Here is a 19994-nt window from a genome sequence, read left to right as displayed (position 1 = left end):
CGCATTTTGAAGACAAAGGTCACAGAGAACACGTTCACGGTGAACGCTGCAAATTTCAGCTCAATTGGAAATTACTTTTAAATATCAAGCGCGCTATTACGTGGATCTACCGCTGATCTGATTGAATCCCAGCCCTTGCCTGAGACTTGCGCTATATTTTCTTAAAATGGCATTGTTGGTTAAGGGCTTGTAAGTAAGCATTTCACGGTAAGGTCTACACCTGCTGTATTCGGCCCATATGACAAATACAATTTGATTAGAACTACACCAAGCTAATGCCTAAGCTTTAGGACAATGGGCTAACAGTCTTGGATACTCAGGTTTGAATCCAGTCTTTAAGGGCATAGTCTTTGGGTGGTGTATTTCAGTTGAAGACCTTACACGGGAATGAAAGAATGAGCTATGATCATCATGACCTACCCTCAGCACCAATGTGCAATATTCCAGAATACTTTCCATGCCATAAAGAGAGCTGTCCGGAGAACTGGAGCGCTGGAAAAAGCGTGTGAGAAATGTTTGCGTCAAGCATACCAGAAACAATTAGCTATAAACTTAGCATACATGCCTAAGTGACACCGTTTGACTTGATATGTCCAGACCATAAACCCAGTACAGCAGTTGAACACACACAGTTGGTTAGCATCTTTGTAGGTCTATACATATCAAAGTAGTGATACACAATCTAACGTGATGTTTCCAAACTTATAAAGACAAGAGTACAACCCGAGATATGTGTGGCTTTGGTACAAGTACATAACATAAGATTAAATACACTGGATAGAAAGACAAGCCAGAAATGTTTGTTTTAAACGTGGTATACATGTTTAATTGTGACTCATAATTATTCAACTTGATATTTCCAAACCATGTAGAGGACAGCACAGCTACATAACATTAGATTAAAACACACAGTAAAAACCACACACTCAAGCCAACCGTATTTGTTACAAACCTTTTATTAAGATATTCAGATTGTTTTTCATAATTTCTGTCTTTTTATTTTATTTTTTACAGTAGTTAATGTGCAATGATCTTTATTACTGGGTCACAGTTAGGATTTCACAAAGTTATTGGCACTTGGAACACGGAAAAAACACTGGCATGTACATGGGTAGGGGTCAAAGGTCGGGGTTAGGGATCAGGAAGAAGGGGTAACACGGCATGGGATAGGGTCGTCAGGAGGAGTATCATCTTGGACATTATCAGTAGTATCTTTGACAACACTACTGCAATAGGTTGTATGTATTTTATATCCAAAAAAGCTTTTGTATTTCTTTTGTATATTGTATTTCTTCGTCTGGGTTATTATTTATCATAATAATTCAGTATAATAATACCTCATGCTGCAAGTGCACAACTAACAATCAAACTTCAATAGTGCTTCTATGTATTGTAAGAATGTACAGTTTAATATACTGTATTTATAGTGTGAAAAAAAACAAGATCTGCAACTGGGAAAGACCTCGACGGCACCAGAGACAGGAAACCAAATCAAAAGAGAGCTAGAAAAGTCATTATCGGTTGCTGTAGTGATCTTAAGTTCCCAATATCTCTCTCTATGTAACTGAGGTAAGAACTTTCACAAAGACTCCCACTTCTCCACAGCCAATACCTTGACTGTATTCTATTCATTCCATGTCAATATGAGACTCTTGAGCTATTATCATTGTTCCGGTCTGTCTGTACCTGAACTAACTGTACTGTAGCCTTAAAATCTCCTGGGTCGTATTCATTAGGGCACAACGTAGCAAAACGTTTTCCCTCCCCGTTTTCAGTCCGTTCTGTGTGTAATGAACACGACCCTGGTACTTATGAGGTTAGGAACGGTCTGAGGCTATGGCTGATAGCATACGAGGTAAACTGTATCTGTGGTTGTAAACACACATTAACGGGACACTTTCAGCGAGCACCCATGCCGTGTGTGGTTTGTGTATCTCTGGTGCGTCGGGGTCGTTATAAAGAGCGGTAATAGTAGTAAATGTATCTCTGGAATAGACGTCTATAAGATTGCTGTCAGTCAGCGGTTGCAGAGAAAAGCACAGATTGGAGCCAGACCTGGGATCAAACACTATTCTAAATAATTTCAAATACTTTATTGGGGCTTGATTGAGCTCGCCAGGCTTAATGGACCCAATAGAATTGTCCCAAAACGGCATACCATGTCCATCTGGTTCCCAGGCGGGAAAGATTTCAAATAATATTTGAACCCAGGTCTGATTTGAACTGCAATGAAACATACAAGGATTGACAGGCTGCAATGCAAGCAGAAGTTGCCTTGTCCCTTACCACTGATCTAAGGTCAGATCTTGTTTTATACCCCTCATGTTTAAAAGTTAGGATTGGTGATAGGGTAATCTGGTCCTAGAACTGTGGTAAAAGGGGTAACTTCTACCTGTAGCCTGCCATGCAGAGAGGGCCGGTTGGGGGGGGGTGCCTACCATAGGAATAGAATGGCTTCCCACCTCCTCTCCTCCCCCTCCCTCTACTGAAAAGAGATGTACAGTCTGGTCACTAGGACCCGGGGTGTCACAAACCACGTGACCTGACCAGGGGGAAAACAATCCCTACACGTTGGTTGGTTGGTCACCACCCCCCAGAACCTGCCCGGGGGAGGGGTGGTGGATATATAAACAACAACAACAAATGAACACCAAATTAAAATACAAAATTAAAAAGGAATGATAAAAGAAATAAAGGAAACTACAAAAAAATAAAAATCCTCACAAAGAGTTGATTTCCCCCCATTCATTCCCACACCGATTCATTAGTACACAGCGTAGCAAATCATTTCGCAAGGGACAAAATTTCGCAACTAAAACTAGAGTTTCCTATTGGACATGTTCGGGTAGTCCCTCCCCGTTTCAGTCAGTTTTCTACCGTTTGGTGCCTAATGAACAACCCCGGAACCATATAAATAGGTACCTATGGAAAGGGCTTGGAACCTCTAACCCATTATGCCATCATTGACTTGAATGGGGAGGTCCGTTCTATAGATTATATTTCTATGCTTGGATCACACTTCTGGCACCAAATACCACTCCACAGACCGTTATAGAGGGACTAAATAGAGAACGTGTTGACAAGGTGCCGAGGCTTTGGCTAGCGGTCTCTACTATAACGGACCGTTAGCGCTCACCCAAAGGTGCTTTATTAAAGATTATTTCACCCTCTCTATTTCCCTTTTATTCGTCTGTTGTGCCGAGTGTAAACAGGTAGCGACAAGAAGCAACCCAGTGAGCACAAGACATTGAAAATACGTATTTTCAACGTCTTTTGCTCATAGGGAAGACAGACGGGTAGATACATGGAGCATTTCGAAGAAAATAAGCACGGTATTCCTCTGTCAGGATACAGGCTATGAATAAGTATTTACTTATCATTGTTTTAGTCACTGTGTATTGACGCCAGCAGAGGTTACGTTAGCTATTGGGATCAACTGACAAAATAGTTGGTCTTAAAACACAACCGTGACTTCATCCTCAAAGCAAATACTGAGAGGTCTTTTTGAATGTAGAATGAAAGAATACAAGACAAGTCGAGACAGAAAGCAAAGCTCAACCAGTCTCACTGATGTAACATTACCTCTGTTACGCTGCCCTCTATCGGTAGGATGATGGTAATACAAGGCAGTGCAAGAAGTCCTTACCCCTCTGAGTTGTAGTACCAACAACAGACACCAGGTGGCCGAGCACTTTATGAGCATCACAATCCAGCTAATCTCTTGTGGACAGACCATTTTCGCAATAATGTTACTTCTGGGTAACCGAGATTACAATCCAACCAACATTTCTCTGGCTGGCACAATTATCATTATATGCCATTTAGCAGATGCTTATATCCAACGCGATTTACAGTCATGCGTGCATACATTTTATGTATGGTGGTCCCGGGAATTGAACCCACTATCCTGGCGTTGCAAGCGCCATGCTCTACCAACTGAGCTACAGAGGACCACATGAGACGAGAGCCAAGTACAGCCAAATCAAGGCAGAAGCTAATTTAACTCCCAGGGATTTCTGGATTTCAAGGAAATGTACAAGAACATAAAAAAATGTCTGATGGATATTATAAATGGTTATTCCTAGTAAGAAATGTAACAGATATAGTCCCTTACGAGAAACTAACATACCAGCTAGTGGTGCTTCCACAGTCCATCATCCGTCTGTCTGCAATAGAAAACCAATCAACCCTGACTCCCCTCCCTCCCTCCCAAAAGTACACAACGCCGTTTCAGTACAGTATTCACCCCTTCTCGTGTCCAGCATCAAAACTGCCCCCCCCCCCTTCGATTACAGCACAATGGAAAAATATGTGGATCTCTTTCTCTAGCTATTTTACACTTTCAGAGTTCGACTTCCTCTTAATAACAGAACACTTGGCAAGTATCTAAAATGTGTTAACGTTTGAATTAGTAATCAGGACCTAAAAACACTACAGTACATAGCTTATTTTAGCAACACTAGTATTTACACACTAGCGTTGCTAGGAATTAGCTTGCAAAAAAACGGAATAGTCAGCCGGAAGATATAAAATTTCAATTTCAATTTACTCTGCCGACAGTCTGTAGGGTTGGTTGGTCCTTATGCAAGGGGGAATTTGAGAAAAAAAAACATCTAACAGAACATAAATTAAACAGACTTTCCAAACGTGAGTCTGTAGACCGACTTCCTCTCTGCTTACCTCATGTCAAAATAAAAGTCCTGCACGTGGGCCATACCTGCCCCAAAAAAGCAAGACTCGTGAGGGACTTTTATTTTGACATGAGGTAAGCAGAGAGGCACTGCATGGTCTACAAACAGACCCATGTTTGGAAAGTCTTTAATTATACGTTCCATTAGATGTTTTTTTCCCCCCTTAATTTCCCCCCTGCATAAAGACCAACCCTACGGACAATTGGCAGAGTAAATTGAATTTGACTTAACTTCTGGCTTCCGGTGGACTATTCTGCTTGATGCAAGCTAATTCCTAGCAAAGCTATTGTTGCTAAAAACAGCTATACAGTACACTATTTAAATCTGTAGAAATAAAAATATCAGTAAGTATAAACAGAAAAACAGCAACGTAATCATAACATTTTCTACAAAGCTCTTTTCTAAAACCTGGACTCTAGTATCTTTAAAATGTCATTTCTGGCCCTGCGAAACAACTTCCAGCGGCATTCATAAATTGTGTGCTTGGCCAGTGTTTCTACATGATTCCTCACTCTTCCTCCTTTCCCCTGTTCTACCTCTCCTCTCTTTCAGTAGCACTGGACTTGATAAAAGTAAAAAAATAGACATGGTCGCATCCCAAATGGCACCCTATTCCCTATTTAGTGCACTACTTTTGACCAGGGCCCATAGGGCATCCCATAGGGCTCTGGTCAAAAGTATTGCACTATATGGGGAATAGGGTGCCATTTTGGGATGTAACCACAGACATACAAATACAGGAGGAAATATCCCTTCACTAATATAGCATCTGAACTATGCCCACAGCTCTTCTCTTCTAGATACACCACCCCCCGCCTCCGCTCTGTACTCATCATATACACTAAAATATCTTCTCTTCTAGAAACACCTCCCTCCGTATTCAACACATTCTAAAGCTCTGCTTCTCTGTTCAGACATATACACCCCTGACCCCTAGCCTGGAAATCAAGTTTGTGTCCCAAATGGCACCCTATTCCCTAAAAATATTGCACTACATTTGACCAGAGCCCTTTGGACCCTGGTCAGAAGTAGTGCAGTAAATAGGGTATAGGGTGCCATTTGGGATTGATTTCAGCTCTGCTATAGTGAAACAGTGATTCAGTCTGGATTTCCAGGCTACATTTGCCTGACGACTCAAACTGAATTCTTCCACTGCTCTATGTTCACTCCATACTTCAGTCAGACTGCCACCGTTGAAGTCGGTTGTGGTGACATCAAAATGAGGGGTGTTGTACAAAACGAAGTCTTCAGCGATTGGATAATCTCAAACCAATCAATCAGAGTATCAAAGCCAATGACACATTTTCTAAACGCAGCTTTACCCATCGGTTTCTGGGACCAATCAGAACGGTTTGAATGTGTTTGCGTTCTAGAAATCGTCAGATGCAGATTCATTGCAGAGAAGAAACTAATGTCCGTGGCATAGCGTTTGGCCAGAGCAAAGAGTCTGGGTAGCCAGGCAAAGGCTACGTAACTTCGCTTCTTACATAAACAAACAACAAAATATGTATGTTTCTTCCGTTGTCTTGATTGCAGTTAAGTACCAGAGGCCTGCCACAATGCCTCAGAGACTCTAACCAAGCAGGAAAAAAGAATAGCACCACACCCCTCTCTCTATCCCTCCTTCTCTCCATCCCTCCCTCCCTCCCTCCATCCATCCATCCGCAAGAGGTAAGGTAACAACCATGTGTCTAGGAACGTATAGAATAGCATCACTCCCCCTCTCAATCTCTCTCCTTCCCTCCCAACCTCTCTCTCCTTCCCTCCCAACCTCTCTCTCCTTCCCTCTCCAACTCCCCCTCCCTTCCCGCTCAAGTCTAGGGATTTCACACCAAAAAAAAGAGTCAGTTTACTTGGAATAACAACAACAATCTTATTAATATGTACATCTAGAATCTACTGGCTGTCTCTCTGTATTAATATTTAGAGAGATCATCGACAGGGAAATGTAGACCATTCTCATTATCATCTTCATCATCCTAGTCTTAGTCATCACTGCACTTTTATAAACAGACACATTGTCAGCCTGCAGTCTCCTTTAGGGAATGGACGCCCGGTTGGTTGGTTGGTTGGTTGGATGCACGCATGCATGCACAGCCTGATGCAGAGGCACATATATACACACACACACACACAGTCACTTGCACCAGCTAACATGCTTGGTCATCTACACACGACTGTCACGCCAGCACACAGGCAAGAAAGGACACACCTGGACTGACACACACACCAAGTCATCCTATCAGGCAGTCCCATCTGTTGTTTAGACAGTTACCACACCAAACACACCCCTCCTCCTCCTCCTCCTCCTCCTCCTCCTCCTCCCAAACAAACATTCACTCTCACAAACACCCACACCCAGGCTCCAGTCATTCACATACACAACGCGGCAGCCATTTGCAGAGATTTAGCTTGCCTCCCAAATTGCACCCTATTTCCTACATGGTGCACTACTATATTTGAGACACAGCCATAGACTTGGGTCATAAAGTGGAGACTGAATTGAATCCGAATAAAGTGAAGCTAAATGAGATCAGGACTGTGAATGGGATTTGATGGTTTGTTTAGTGAACAGTTTGATGCCTCTGTCCCCTCCCTCCCTCTGCGCCAGCCAGTGTTTTCCCTATATTCATTTAGCAGCGGTGGCCCACCACTCCTAAATTATTGGCACTGATGCAAAATATGTAATTTTATTAAAAATAAATTATATATATATATATATATATATATATATATATTCCTACCAAGACACGCTTGTTGGCTCAATAACTGGAAGTCTATGGGAACAGCTAGCATGTCATTGCACTAACGCTAGTAGCAATGCTATGTGTGTCTGTCTATAGGCTTCCATCCTCTCCTCTACAGACTGTAGTACTGTATGTCTCTCCTACTGAGTCAGACAAAAACATCCTCCACCGCCACACATACCACCCACACCAACAGGACATGCGCATTCGCCTCTCCAAAAGGCAGACACACACGTATGCAGCACATAGAACCAGACGCAGACTCACTCACCCTGGCGCAGACATGCGCCTTCCACACACACGCTCTCTCCGTCTTCCAGTCAAAGCCGTTCGGGTGAAGAGCTAGAACTTAACACGCATGACTCCATATATGGCAGTAGAGGGAAATGGGGGGAGACTGCACACACACACAGGAGCACACCAGCATGCATGCATGCTTTCACACAGAGCCAACCAAGCGTCCCGTCCGCCCTCCCTCCCTCTCTCTCTCTCTTCCTCCCTCGGGAGACAGACTGTGTCCTCCTCTCTGTTCTGTCAGGCACTCACTCTTTTCCTTTAAGGCAGCGCTTGACAAATGCATTAAAAAAAAAAGGTGCAAATTTCTCATCCTACTCACTTCTCTCTTTCTCCTCTCTTCTTTCTCTGTCGGTGATAGAACTTGGTGAAGTCCCCAAGGATCATACCATGTGGTTAACAAAAGGAGGGGTGGGTTCCAAACCCCCCCGCCACCCACCCGCCCAGGCCAAATGGAATAGGTCCACTGGAAGCTCTAGTAGTGCCTGCTCATTACACTTTTAAAACCTGGGCTCTTCTTTGACAGTTAGCCTTTTTATAGAAAAACTCCAAAACCTCAATATATCAACAACAAAATAAACGACAAACGTAAACAACATATGGCCTCTTTCAAAAGCCAGGCCTAAAAGTAGATACTTAGATAGCACTGATCTAAAAAAAAACAATGGTAGTTTCCAGATATAAAAACAACTCGATGGCTTTCTTTTGGTAGGTTGGTTGGTTGAAAGGGGGCGTTACAATGACGATGTTTACCCAGGTTTATTTTATAGTTGTTTGCTCTATACTCTGTCTGTGTTTAGGTTCACAGTCAGAGTGTGGGGGAAGTGTTCCGATTGATTGACCTTCTCCTCCGAAGCAGTGTGTGTGTTTTAGTGTGTGTGTGTCTACCCCAAACACACAGCAGACCACCTCAGTAACAGTACAGTGACACAACAGACCAAGCCTGATAATCCTAACAGAACTCGCCGCTGGCGCTGACCCCAACTGCATTACAAGGTGCTTCCCTAACCTAGCCTGGGTGCCAGTCTGTTTCTACTCGTCAACTCCTTATGGAATTGTCATGTAATGAGTGACAAGGAGTTGGCAAGATGGTACAAACAGATCTAGGACCAGGCTATCACTAACAACTGTGTCTATAGCACTAGCATGTCTATGCTCACTTCTGCTCCGAGTACAAACCCCTTGAGCACTGATCTAGGATCAGCTTGCCCGACCTAAACCCTAACCATGACAACTAATGGGAAATATGACCATAGATCAGTATTTAGGGGCAACGGGTCCTTCCTCCTTGACACTCACCATGATTCTACTGTATGATGGAATACTGGTGGTGGTGTCATTGGCTCTCTACTGATACTGTACTAGATGGAAACTGCCACAGTCATCTTTCATCCAATCACTGATGAGCTGTAGCTAGAATGACAGTTGGTTGTTATTCAAGGCTTGTCTTGATCTATCTCCTCTCTGTTGTTTCTCACAAGGTGTGTTCAATAGAGCTTTACAGGGATGTTTATAGGCTGTCTGTGTGCTGCGGCTGGATCGGTCTGGGTGCACTGGAGTGTGTGTGTGTCTGAGACGCAGCATCACACACACACACACCTGAGTGATGGATGAATGAGTCGGCCAAGCGTGTTTGAGCACACGCCGTCTGGGTTCTCACTCTCTGCCGCATTTGACAACACACACTTCTGTCACCATCCACACACAGACACACAGAGTGTGTGTGTCGTATTACTGTAATTGGCACCATTGTATATGCCCAGGATGTATAGGGAGTAGTCCTCCAGGGTGCTTTCATCTGTGTGTGTGTGGCAAGAATGGCTCTTAGAAGGATACACCAACCCTCCCTCTCAGTCCATAATGAAACCAAATACAGAATGGGTCCACACTGTGTATACTACACCAATCTAACTTCCTACACACTACCTCTACACCCTAGCCCCTACAACCTAGCCCACAACTTCATGCTTGGTCAAATGGAGACCATTCTAGTATTTGGATAAGACTTGTATTATAGTATTATAGTGCAAGACAAGTACGTTATTCAGTTATTACTTGCTTAATAGTGCGAGACAACCAATATATTTTTCACTTTCCTTCCAAATGTGAATATGGGCGTGAACTGCCATGATTTTAAACGGTCCCTTACTCCTCTCTCTTCACACAGTATTCAGTAGATATATAGGAAATCATACTGCATCATCAACATACATACCAGATCAGAGCATCTTCTTCCTCATTCAGTCACTAACTATTCAACTAGTCTTTCAGTAACACATCTCCTCTGCTTTTCAGGGAGTCTTGGCAACAAGTCAAAGGTCATACACACACGGAGAGAAAAAAACTATGAGAAGTCACAAATTAAAATGAAAACAGCCCCCCTAAATGGTCAACTTCAGGGTTGGGGGGGGGGGGTCCAAAAGTCCTGCCAATATACAGAATACATATACCTATTTCAACCATTAAGCCTTTACGTACCCCCCCACAAATAACAAGCCCCTCCCCATATAATAGCCTTCAGTGGGACTGCCAGAGTCTTTATATAAACTGATGAATACAATAATCAATCAATCGATCGATTACAATCTACTGTCCATAGACAATACATACAGGTGACTTGACAACGCTTCACGACCGATACATTCATTATCAAAACAGTGTTATTAGACCGCCCCCCCCCCATAACCCCTCTTACCCCAAAACCAGCCATTACTACCCCACTAAACCTCGACCCCCAAAAGGCCCCTCCTCCTAGGGAATGTGTTTCAGCAATATGGAAAGGAGGAAGGACCTTTGCCAACCAAAAACAAACGTTAAAACAAGAAAATATTCTACATTGGGGTTCAGGGAATATTTCTAGGTTAAGTCCCCCCCCCCCGCCCCCCCATCTTTCTTTCTGCACCTCTATCCCTCCTTCATCTCTTCATCTCTCTCCCGTCCAGAAGGGACTATGTACATGGGTCCGGGGCAGACAGAGAGAGAATGAGGGATGTAACAGATGGATATAATAAAATTAAATTCCAAGTATTAAGGGAAGAGGTTAAGATATGGAAAAGTGACATTAAAAACAAAACTAAAACTGAGGGAGGAAGTGTCGCCGAGAGCAATGATCAAAGACCAATAAGATCACAATAAGCCCACTCACTTTAAAACAAAGTGCTGCCGTCTCCGCCCACAACGCCTTGTAACCCCTCCCCCGAAGAAGGTCCCGCATCGTTATTGGCCGCTGCCACCTCTTCTGCCAGGGAGGTGGGGTCGAACCCATGCTCCGCCCCCAGGGCGTCAGCCTCCATCTTGACGGCGTCTGATTGGAGGAAAGCGGAGTAGGCGTCACCCTCGGCCATGAGGAGCTTGAGCTTGGGGATCCAGGACTTCCTGACGACTCGGCGGGCGTTAGTGCACATGTCAGCTGCGATGGCGTTCATCTCGCTCTCCTTGAAGCTCGGGGCAAAGTTCTGGCAGTAAACTGTTGAGGGAGGAGAGGGAAAGTTAGGTGTGGCAGACAATATAGATGCACTGTAATGAGAAGAAATACAGGTATATGATTACAACACGGTGTAGCACTGAGTGTGTGAGGCTTGTTCGGTGTGTGAGAAAGCAAAGCTGTGCACTGGAGTGTGTGACGCTCACACTTGACGGCGTGCAATACTCTGCTGTCCAGGGGCTTGCGGCTGGGGTCGTTGGTAGAAGAGCGGATCCCCGTCCCACAGCTGTTAGCTAGAGTACTCCTGAGAGAGGATAGAATAGTTATATACAGTATCATTTACTGTATGTCTTCACAAAATCAATATCATACTGACTAAAGCGCATGCACCGTTGCACAAAAGCAAGCGCACAAAATGTACACGCTTCCAACGCTCAAACACACACACCCTCCCCTCACCTGTCGAAAAAAGAAGCCAGCAGCCTCCTCAGTAGGACCTTGTGGCGCGTGCCGGCGCTGACGTGACAGTTCATGAGCTGCGCGCGGGAGATGAACACGGAGGTACCTGTCACCAGCTCCAGTCTCTCTGCAGGATCACCCTCCTCGTACAGCCGTGGGTGGCACCGGTTACCTACACCAACCAATCAATCCATTCAAAATGTATTCAAATGTATTAAGCCTTTTTCGCATCAGCTGCAGGTGGCAGCGGTTGCTAAATCAATTCATAAATCAATCAATACAATTTATAAACAGCAGTTGTTTTTACAGTAACAGTATCTTGGTCTACACACATTACAACTATAGTATTACTTGGAAAAAGAAAATGTCCACTATAGTATTAAAAACTAAATGAAGTCTGTGTGTGTACCTATCTGGGTGATGAGTTCTGCGGGTAGCGAAGCCAGGTCCTGGCGTACCCTCACCCCCCTGCCACCCCGGGTCTCTGCCGTGAGGTGCTCTGGTAGGGACTCCACACGCTCGCTCGCTACTGGGGTGGCACAGAGAGGAGGGCACACATTACACATGAATACACACGGCTACATTAACACACGGCTACATTAACACGCGGCTACATTAACACACGGCTATATTAACACACGGCTACATTAACACACGGCTACATTAACACACGGCTACATTAACACACGGCTACATTAACACACGGCTACATTAACACACGGCTACATTAACACATACAACAGGCTATAATGCTTGTCTGCTACTGGGGTGGCACAGACAGAAGACACATGTTAAACATGAATACACACAGCTACATTAACATACACACAGCTACATTAACATACACACAGCTACATTAACATACACACAGCTACATTAACATACACACAGCTACACTGAACAAAAATATAAACGCAACATGTAAAATGTTGGTCCCACGTTTCATGAGCTGAAATAAAAGATCCCAGACATTTTCCATACGCACAAAAAGCTTATTTCTCTCCAATTTAGTGCAAACTTATTTACATCCCTGTTAGTGAGCATTTCTCCTTTACCAAGATAATCTATCCACCTGACAGGTGTGGCATATCAAGAAGCTGATTAAACAGCATGATCATTACACAGGTGCACCTTGTGCTGGTGACAATAAAAGGTCACTAAAATGTGCAGTTCTGTCACACAACACAATGCCACAGATGTCTCAAGTTTTTAGGGAGCGTGCAATTGGGATGCTGGATACAGGAATGTCCACCAGAGCTGTTGAATGTTCAGCTGCCTCCAATGTCGTTTTAGAGAATTTGCCAGTACGTCCAACCGGCCTCACAACCGCAGACCATGTGTACAGCGTTGTGTGGGCGAGCGGTTTGCTGATTTCAACTTTGTGAACAGAGTGCCCCATGGTGGCGGTGGGGTTATAGTATGGGCAGGCATAAGCTACGGACAACGAACACAATAGCATTTTATTGATTGGAAATTTGAATGCACAAAAATACTGTGACGAAATCCTGAGGCCCATTTTTTTTTTTAAGGTATCTGTGACCAACAGATGCATATCTGTATTCCCAGTCATGTGAAATCCATAGATTAGGGCCTAATTTATTTATTTCAATTGACTGATTTCCTCTTATTACATTTTAGTTATTTAGCAGACGCTCTTATCCAGAGCGACTTACAGTTAGTGAGTGCATAAATTTTTCATACTGGCCCCCCGTGGGAATCAAACCCACAACCCTGGCATTGCAAGCGCCATGCTCGACCAACTGAGATACACGGGAGGCTTATGAACTGTAACTGAGTAAAATCTTTGAAATTATTGAATGTTGCGTTTATATTCTTGTTCAGTATACAGAGTGTACCAAACATTAGGAACACCTGCTCTTTCCATGACAGAAAGCTATGATCCGTTATGGATGTCACTTGTTACATCCACTTCAGTTTAGATGAAGGGGAGGAGGAGACAGGATAAAGAAGGATTTTTAAGCCTTGAGACATGGATTGTGTGTGTGCCATTCAGAGGGTGAATGGGCAAGACAAAATATTTAAGTGCCTTTGAATGGGGTATGGTGGTAGGTGCCAGGCGCACCGGTTTGAGTGTGTCAAGAACTGCAACGCTTTGTGTATCAAGAATGATCCACATCCAGCCAACTTGACCCAACTGTGGGAAGCATTGGAGTCAACATGGGCCAGCATCCCTGTGGAACGCTTTCGACACCTTGTAGAGTCCATCCCCCGACGAATTGAGGCTATTATGGGTGGGTGCAACTCATTATTAGGAAGGTGTTCTTAATGTTTTGTACACTCAGTGTACAACTGGCTATAATGACATGCAGGCCTAGCTAACACACTCTCCTGCAACGGGGGTGGGAGAGAGGAGAGGGTACATGTAAAGACAGATATTCACACTTAAATATGCCTCTATTAATATTGACATACCTACAACTAGCATTAATGTCCAGACATAAGCAAGCACACACACACACACAGAACATAAAACAGATAGCATCATAGAGTCATACTAATTCCCCATCCTCTTCCAAATCACGATTCAATCAGCTTCCTAGTTCTTCCCTCCGTAATCTCCAACTCATCTCTTCCCACATCTATCAATCTATTTTTCTTACCTGAAGCACCAATATGCACTCTTCCTCCCTCCTCATCCCCCTCTCCTCTAGGGCTGGGAATTGCCAGGGACCTCACGATATGATATTATCACGATACTTAGGTACCTATATGATATGCATTGCGATTCTCACAATTCTATATGTATTGCGATTTTATACTGCGATTTTATTGTGAATTGATGTTCCAAATATATTGCTCACCATATGTCTGCTGCAGAGAGATAAGAGAGAGCCATGAGAAAACGAGTCTTGATCAGTCATGGAAATAAAAGTGCTGTAAACACATTGGCTCACTATTTAAAAAGGAGATGGAGGCCTAGCTATGGGATGAAAAACACCAGAGTTTTGGTGCAGGTACAGCTGACTAGCACTAGCTAACGCTACCTAGCAAATTATTAGTATATATATATATATTTTTTTTAGCGATACTTGGGAGTCAAATATTGATTTAATATCGTCCCAAAATAATATTGCGATATGTAACTGTATCGATTTTTCCCCCCATAACTATGCTCCTCCAGATTCCTTCCACACACCAACTCTCCCTCTCACCTGCGGCGGCGCCCACGTTGAGCATACTGTACATGGTGTACATGTTACAGATCTGCCTGTACTGCTCTTCGGTGCTGTCGTCGGTCACTTCCTCTTCCTCCTCGTCATCGTGGTAACTGAGGGGCGAGTCGCTGGTGTACATGCTCAGCGTCCCCGGACTCGTCCCGTCCGGCGTCCCCACGCTGCTGCTGTTATGGTTACTGTTGTTGTTGTTGTTGTTATGGTTACTGTGGTTAACAACGTTTCTGCCCGTTGCATCTTGGGAGTTGCAGTTGTTTGATGAGGCGGAGGAAGAAGAGTAGCGGGCGGCTTTCCTGGACCCCCCTCCTCCTCCCGACCCCCCTCCCCCGTCGCCGCGGTTGCCCCCCTCCCACAGGCGCTTGGCGACGGGGCTGCACACCACCGAGTAGGACGTGGCCTCCTGCTGAGAACGAAAGAGAAGAGAAGACAGTAGCTACATAACATCTATTTAGTTTGTCATCGGTTCATCATGTGAGAGGGCGGCCAAACTCGTGTGTATTTCTGCTTGAGTATTTCCTTGCATGGCACAGGGGACAACGAAGTTCACAGCTTCCACCTTTGACCAGAGGGGTATACTACAAAGCAGCATCAATGATTTAGCCAGCTAACTTTGCTAAAAAAAACTGAAATAACTATAGAATTTCTGGTTCATTAAGAAAGCTAAACTTGTTCAGTCAATTAAACCATGCCCATTTCAAGCTTATCTTTCCAAAAAATATGTTATTTGAGAATATTTAGGCAAGTTAGGCCTCCTGTAGCTCAGTTGGTAGAGCATGGTGCATGCAACGCCAGGGTTGTGGGTTCGATTCCCACGGGGGGCCAGTATGAAAAATGTATGCACTCACTAAAACTGTAAATCGCTCTGGATAAGAGCGTCTGCTAAATGACTAAAATGTAAAATGTTAGCTGGCTAACTCATTGATCCTGCTTTGTAGTATACCCCCTCTGCTCTTTGAAAGACCTGATGTTCCACTGAAGAAGATTGCATCCCCTCCCAGATAACAGATATCATCTACAACTTTTTTGTTGTTGTTGCCTTTATTTAACCAGTAAAGTCATTGAGAACACATTGTGTTTTATAATAACGACCATTTCATTTCTATTTCATTCCTTCACTATAACAAATAACATGTATCTTCTTTGCCAACTCACCTGCTGTGGCTGTGGCGTGGGTTGTGGCGTAGTCACGCTCTGCTCAGTCTTCACCCTCGACACCAGCAGGAGGGGTGTCAGGCAGGAGGCGGGCCTACACGCTGCCGTCGAAACCACCCCTGCCCCTCCCCCTGTGGTTTGAGTGACAGGGCTCTGGGGCTCTGAGGGCGGAGTCTCTTCTGCGTGAAGACCCTGGGAGTCACAGCTAGGGGAGGAGACCTGGAGGGAGAATATGCAAATGAACAGGTAAATAAATCTGTGAAAAATATGTAAATATTTAAGACTATGTAAAGTGGAAACTGGAAAGCTTTGACAAGGAGAACCTTTGTTAGCCTAATGCAGGGGTAGGCAACTAGATTCAGCCGCGGGACGATTTTTATCGGAGCGAACGGTTGGGGGGCCGGAAAATTATTATAATAATTTGTACAGTGCAAATTAACCACAGCTAAGCCCAAAAAGAGATTGTATTTAAAAATAACAATAATTTCATACCTTGATTACATTGAGACATGATCACGTCTCTTTTTTTTGTGTAGGAATACTTGGGAACAGATTTCCTAAATTAAACAAATGTTTAGCTGAATTCCGAGTGATTTTAGTCTCTTTTTTTTATACCAAAAACAAAAATCCTAAAATATATATATGTATATTTACTAAAAACTTGGGGGGCCAAAAGAAACCACCTGTTGCCGACCCCTGGCCTAACGAAACAATCGACTTGTGCTGTCAGTTGCTGTCCATATTGCAGTCCAATTATCTACCAACATCTACCTATGGTGATCATAGGAGTTGGCAAGACAGCCACAAACAGGTTGCTACGGTTACACTAGATACCTTAAGGAAGAACTCTGTGCCCTTCTCCATGATCTGCTGGATCTGCAGGAAGCCTGCAGTGTACATGAGGAGGAACTGGTCCCCCACGTTCATGCTGAGGCGGCCCGTGTAACAGAAGGCTAGGATCTGTTGGAAGCTCTGGGGCTGGACGGCTGGGGGTAGCTCCACCACACTGCTCTTCCCTCCAGCGTTGAACAGGTCCCGGAAGTAGGAGCTACTGGCTGCCAGGACCGCCCGGTGCGCCTGGGGACGGATGGAGAGAGGAAGGGATGAATACATATACCGTACACAGGCTTGTTTTTAAACAACCTTGAGGTACAACCAGAGAATATTTAACCAGGTACCCTAATCAAAATATATAACTGTTGATTCAGTCCTGATTCAGGCATTATCAGATCATTCTAGCCTAACAGTTAACTGTGTTTTAGTTCAGCCGTCGCCCTAGCTTGAAGTCATGTCAATGTGGTAAATAAATAAATAAATAGGTTCAGTTTACTACAAAAAACATTGATATTTATCAACTCCTACCTTGAAGGCGTGTCCCTTGACAACCACAGAGACGTCGCAGTAGAGCCCCTGAAGCCTCTGCTCGTTGAGACACTCCAAGACGTTGTTGCCAAAGTTAGGGATCGCCATCTGTAGCGTCTGAGCCATAACGCTCTAGCCCAGCACCACCCGGGTCTATAACAGGGAGAGAAACTGTATATTAGGTCTATGTCATGGGTATGTCATGTCATGACTATGTTATGTGTGGTATATTAGGCAATGTCATGTAGGCTACAAAGTTAGGGATCGTGATCTGTAGCGTCTGAGCCATAACGCTCTAGCCCAGCAACACTGGGTCCTATAGCAGGGAGAGAAATTGTTATATAGGCCTATGTCATGTAAGGTATATGTCATGAATCACTTCCTGTTTGTTGTTGTTTACTGGAGAGGCGGGGAGGGGGGGGGGGGCAGAGAGGGAAAAAGGGAGACTGGGATTTAAATAAGGAGAGTGATGGGAGGGGACAGAGTGATGACTAATACACTTAATAAAGAGTGATAGAAAGAGAGCTCCTTTTTAAAATAGTCAATTAAGTTCCTTGTCTTATTAATTTCAAATCAACATTTTCCAATTCTGCGGTGGGTAGCTGGCTTTCGTCCTACCTCATTGTTTTGTTTTTGAATGAGACAAGAGAAAAGATAAGGTAGCAGAACTCCATTACATAATTATTTGGTTTTGTTTGGTTTGTTGCCATCCAGCCTTGATGTGTCTGATCACAAGTAGAAAGAATGGCTGCAAACTTGCCTCTCCACAAAGAACCCTTAAAAGGTTTCCATTATTTTTGAAGACTTTGCATTGAAGAAGACTGACAGAACTTTAATTGACTGGCACATAAGATACCATGATGCCTTTTAATTTTGATTATTTTTAGAGCACTAACTGTGTAATTAACCACATGTGACTGGGAATTAATGGAAAGGCCATGACCATGAGCCACTTGGCTAATAAGAAACACTATGATGGGGATTAGGCCTATTTAATAACAAGGTGTATGTCAAGCAAAGCTAATTTCATTAACACTCATAAGATTAAACAATGAATGGACCTATATGTTGTCCTTAAAGACCGCTGCTCAAGTGCCAACTGAATGAAAATAGCCTATGTAATAGCCTAAAACAAACAAATGTTTTTGATTTCCTAGGACCTTGGCTAATTAAGATATATGGTATTGCTCTTCCCATACACATGTGTATCTATGTAAGTTAATATACGTGTATTTCTCCATTAAAACTATATAGAGAGAAAGAATGCATCACAATTTGCCTACTGCCACTGCACAAGGTAAGAGAGTAGAGTTTTAACTTTTCAATAATTATTCTCACAACTAAGAATTAAAACAGGTTAAACTTAATATTTAGCCTAGTACATTTCCTTATCATCAACCTGAGAACATATTGCTTCATTTTGATTGGAGGAATGCAGAGTAGAACCAATCAGAACGACCACCTAAATCCATCATCACATTAGGTTCCATTTCCTCTGGGGACACAACATCCAAAAACACATAAAGGCAGTTCATTTAACTGATTTGACCTCTAACCCCCTACCTACACGTAACATATGGCCACACGTCACCACCACACAATGTTTATGTCAGGATTATGTCAGGGCCAATAATATTACATAATCTGAATGAAATTCCATATTTTTTGCTGATGCCAGCTGAATTGAAGTTTTACTTTATTCAAGCATATATTTATACTTTATTAAACCTCTAACCCCCCCTAGCCGTAACATTATATGACAACACACCACCACAAAACGATTAGTCGAGAGGATTATATTACAGGTTAAGAAACGAAATGTTATTTTTTTTCTGATGCCACCTTATTTTATTTTATACAAGACTATGAGATCAATGAATAAGCGCACATTCAGCAATATAATCGCATACAAATGTAAAAATATGTTTTATATAAATGTTTTATATAAAAAAATGATAGCCAACAAAATCAAATACTATGATATTCAATTTCCTGGTTTGGGAGGTGAAAAGGTAGCCACAGTTAGCAAGTAGCAAAGCTAAAAGCTAATGCTAATTTGATGTTAACCAAATTAAATGTCAAATTCTTGAACGCCCAAGGCATCAATTGAACACTGTCAAGTAAAAGCATTTGCTTATTTACTTGAAAACATTTGCTTTAAAGAGTAAATAATGAAGTAATCTACTTTGCATCAGCGGCATGTGGCTACATTATGTAGCAAGCCTCCCAAGAGCACGAATAATATTAACTTTAAAACGGAATATACTGTACATCAATTAATCATTAATAGCTCAATCTCACATGGAAGGTTAGCGGGAGAGTCTCGCCGGTGCCCGCCAAGGGAAGACTAGAGGCCTGAACAGCGGTAGAACAGCCAGCCGGAGTGGCCAGAGAGAGCTATCCGTGCCCCGTTGTGTGCCAGTATCTTTGCCCCGTGAGATTCGGAGCGCTCGGGCTGGCACGGGCCGGGGGGCGACGGAAAGAGCGGACGGTTGGATAACAAAAAAGAATATCACCGGTTCTCTCTCTCTCTGTTTATGTCGATGCAGCGCTTCATCTGCTCTATCAAACTAGCTAAAAGACAACCGCACGAATTCCGTCACAAAAATAGTAGAACAAATAAAATATTCAGGAGTTCGCATCACCCGCAGCTCTCGCCCCCCACTCTGTG

The 19994-nt window shown here is 43.4% G+C and overlaps 1 protein-coding gene across 1 annotated transcript; it reads right to left on the bottom strand.

Moving 5' to 3' along the window:
• Positions 1–10636: 10636 nt before the first annotated feature.
• On the bottom strand, positions 10637–19692 carry LOC311123876 (nucleus accumbens-associated protein 1-like). The gene is made up of 9 exons (XM_084198096.1): positions 19625–19692; positions 17324–17476; positions 16796–17038; positions 15962–16180; positions 14789–15212; positions 12025–12144; positions 11616–11787; positions 11363–11460; positions 10637–11198 (listed from the first exon to the last, which is right to left on the bottom strand). Exons 2-9 carry the CDS (start codon positions 17447–17449, stop codon positions 10879–10881), a joined length of 1722 nt encoding a protein of 573 aa, XP_084054222.1. The 5' UTR covers positions 17450–17476; positions 19625–19692; the 3' UTR covers positions 10637–10878.
• Positions 19693–19994: the final 302 nt, after the last annotated feature.

Source organism: Coregonus lavaretus, assembly GCF_964263955.1.
Source record: "Coregonus lavaretus genome assembly, contig: HAP1_SCAFFOLD_1797, whole genome shotgun sequence".
Taxonomy (NCBI): domain Eukaryota; kingdom Metazoa; phylum Chordata; class Actinopteri; order Salmoniformes; family Salmonidae; genus Coregonus; species Coregonus lavaretus.
The sequence above is the reverse complement of the archived record's forward strand: the minus strand, read 5'-3'. Positions and strand labels throughout refer to the sequence as shown.

Excerpts from the sequence above, each read along its gene's own strand:
- LOC311123876 (XM_084198096.1), bottom strand. The coding sequence starts at position 17,449 with ATGGCTCAGACGCTACAGATGGCGATCCCTAACTTTGGCAACAACGTC. Across the intron at positions 17,039-17,323 it reads TCAAGGGACACGCCTTCAAG|GCGCACCGGGCGGTCCTGGC; the intron begins GTAGGAGTTGAT and ends ATCCGTCCCCAG. Across the intron at positions 16,181-16,795 it reads GCACAGAGTTCTTCCTTAAG|GTCTCCTCCCCTAGCTGTGA; the intron begins GTATCTAGTGTA and ends TTCTCCCTCCAG.